A 2,227-nucleotide genomic window follows, 5' to 3' on the forward strand; every position below is an offset into this window, starting at 1 on the left:
GAATAGTCCTCCTTAGTGATGACCCCTCCTTTCCATTGGGAGTAAGCCTCCTTTTTGGCAAGGAGACATTCCCAGATGTTTTTAGTGAGCCATGGAGGCTTATATGCTCTCCTGCCCCCTTTGACCCTCCTGGGGATTACCTTCCTCTGGGCTTGGAGGATCATCTCCTTAAGGAGCGACCACTCCCCTTGGGCACCCGGCTCCCCTCCCCTCTGAGTCTTCAGCGCTTCTCCAACTATCCTCCTTAGCTCGTTGAAGTTCGCCTTCCTAAAATCTAGGGCCACCACCTGACTGCTTGCCTTTGCTACCTTGCGCTGAATGGTGAATTTTAGCAGGCAGTGGTCACTGTCGCCCAGGGGGTCAAGCACCCGCAGCCCCCTCACCAGGTCGTCGCCCGTGGCCAACACCAAGTCCAACAAGGCATCCCCCTGGTGGGGCTGTGCACCTCCTGGGTTAGATGAAGGTCCTGGACTCTCTCCAAGAACCTGCGCACGCACTCGGACCTGGCCGACTGCTCTTCCCAGCAGTCCTGAAGCAGTAAGCTAAACATATGATATATACAGTATATTTGAGTAAGCTAAACATATGATATATACAGTATATTTGAGTATTTCATACCTACCTGAAGGGCTAGAAAGGAAAGTCAGTCTCTGGGAAGCATCTGCAAATCTCATGCTTCAGGGTTTCTGCTCATCACCTAGAAGTGCTAAGAGAAATGTTTTCCACTTTAATTATTTGGCTTCTTTTGGGTGTTTGGGTTTTGCTTTGGCATTTTGTTTTGTTTTTTGTTTGGTTGGTTTCTTTCTCTTTCCTGTGAAGCATGGGACTTTAGCTATGGCTAGATGTAGGTGTTTTGTTGTGGTGCCCTGATTCTCCTAATGCTAATGATAAATTTCCCAAGTGCCTGACTGAAGGGTTTTGTTTATATGCTTAGGATCATACCAGCTCCCAGAGCTGGATGAATGCAGGGGATGAATTTAGTTGTCTGGGAGGCCCCTTTGAGTCCTATATTATTATGTCTCTAAACCCCAATTCAATGCCTTAGCCATTGAACCCTGCTACTAGTAGGTACATGATAAATGCTTAGATGCCTTTAGATAATAGTTAGAAAAAGTCTTTTTCCTTAAAAGAAATTATAGGAATCTAAGTGCTCCTTGTATCTTTCTTCTCTTGAAGGTTTCATTCCTGTGTTTCCAAAGGAGAGGGGAAAAAAAGAAAGCGTGATGGCTGTTCCAGGGCTCACTGTCATGATCTGGTGCATCGTGTCATTTTCTTCAGTGCAGGCTGTCCTCCAGTGTACAGACTGTAAGTGAAATACATTGACTGAGATATTTTAAAAAACTGGGTTTTGTCATGTTATGCCTGATAGATAATGGCCTCTTCACTTGAAAACGTGGAGAAATCCTATCACATCTTTCTGATGTTCATTTCAGTAAACGACACACCTTCGCACATTACGAACTTGAGGGTGAATCTGAGAAAACTAGAGATGACCTGGGACAGCAGTCTCAATGTTACCAAATTCTCATGTACTCTGAAAAACGACAAGACTTTTGTAACTGACAATGTAAGTTTTCTGCTTACTGATTACTACAAGCATTTACTTATTTTTTCCCTTTATATGCTTAATTTCTTAAACAAAAATGTACTTTTATTCAGTAAAATTATAACAACTAACAAAGTGACTCATGTTTAAGGACCTCCTGGAGATCTGGAGGTTGCTAGATATGTAAGTTGCTCAATCCAAAACCACCTTTTGATCTACTAACACAGGGGTAGGCAAAATATGGCCCGCAGGGTGGTTTCATCTGGCCTGAAGGCACCCACCAATGAATTGTACCCTCCTGTGTGGGATGGCTCCAGCCCCAGCCCCAGCCCCAGCCCCAGTCAGCATGCATAGCTTCCGGGCAGGGCCACTGCTGCAGCTGCTGGGAGACCTGGTTGGCTTTCCCAGCCTCCAGAGGCTTCTCCTGTATCCCTGCTGCAGTGCTCCCTCTGGGCAGCAGGTAGGGAAGCTGCAGCTGGGTGGGAGTGTGGAGCTTGGGGCTGGCAGGAGTGGGAAGCCCAGGGTCCATGCCCAGCAGGGGAGTGGGAGCATGGAGCTCAGGTGGGCAAGCTGTGAATGTGTGTTAGGTTTGTAGGGTGTGACAGAGGGTGAAAGAGTGTGGAGACTCCCCCGCATGCTCCCCCCTATGATGCAAAGCCCTTGCCACTGGCGGCAGCAGTG

General features: G+C 47.3%; 1 protein-coding gene across 2 annotated transcripts in view; it reads left to right on the forward strand.

Annotated features, from left to right (window-relative positions):
- Positions 1-2,227, forward strand: part of LOC109303380 (granulocyte-macrophage colony-stimulating factor receptor subunit alpha-like) — a 43,780-nt gene that overhangs the window by 3,295 nt on the left and 38,258 nt on the right. For both annotated transcript variants that reach the window (XM_019525595.1, XM_019525596.1), the window contains exons 2-3: positions 1,177-1,305; positions 1,434-1,567. In XM_019525595.1, the coding sequence (XP_019381140.1) occupies positions 1,224-1,305; positions 1,434-1,567 (216 nt within the window). In that variant the 5' untranslated portion in view covers positions 1,177-1,223. The remainder of the gene's footprint in view (positions 1-1,176; positions 1,306-1,433; positions 1,568-2,227) is intronic.

This window comes from Gavialis gangeticus, unplaced genomic scaffold (assembly GCF_001723915.1).
Source record: "Gavialis gangeticus isolate Ggan-Ray unplaced genomic scaffold, GavGan_comp1, whole genome shotgun sequence".
Lineage (NCBI taxonomy): Eukaryota > Metazoa > Chordata > Crocodylia > Gavialidae > Gavialis > Gavialis gangeticus.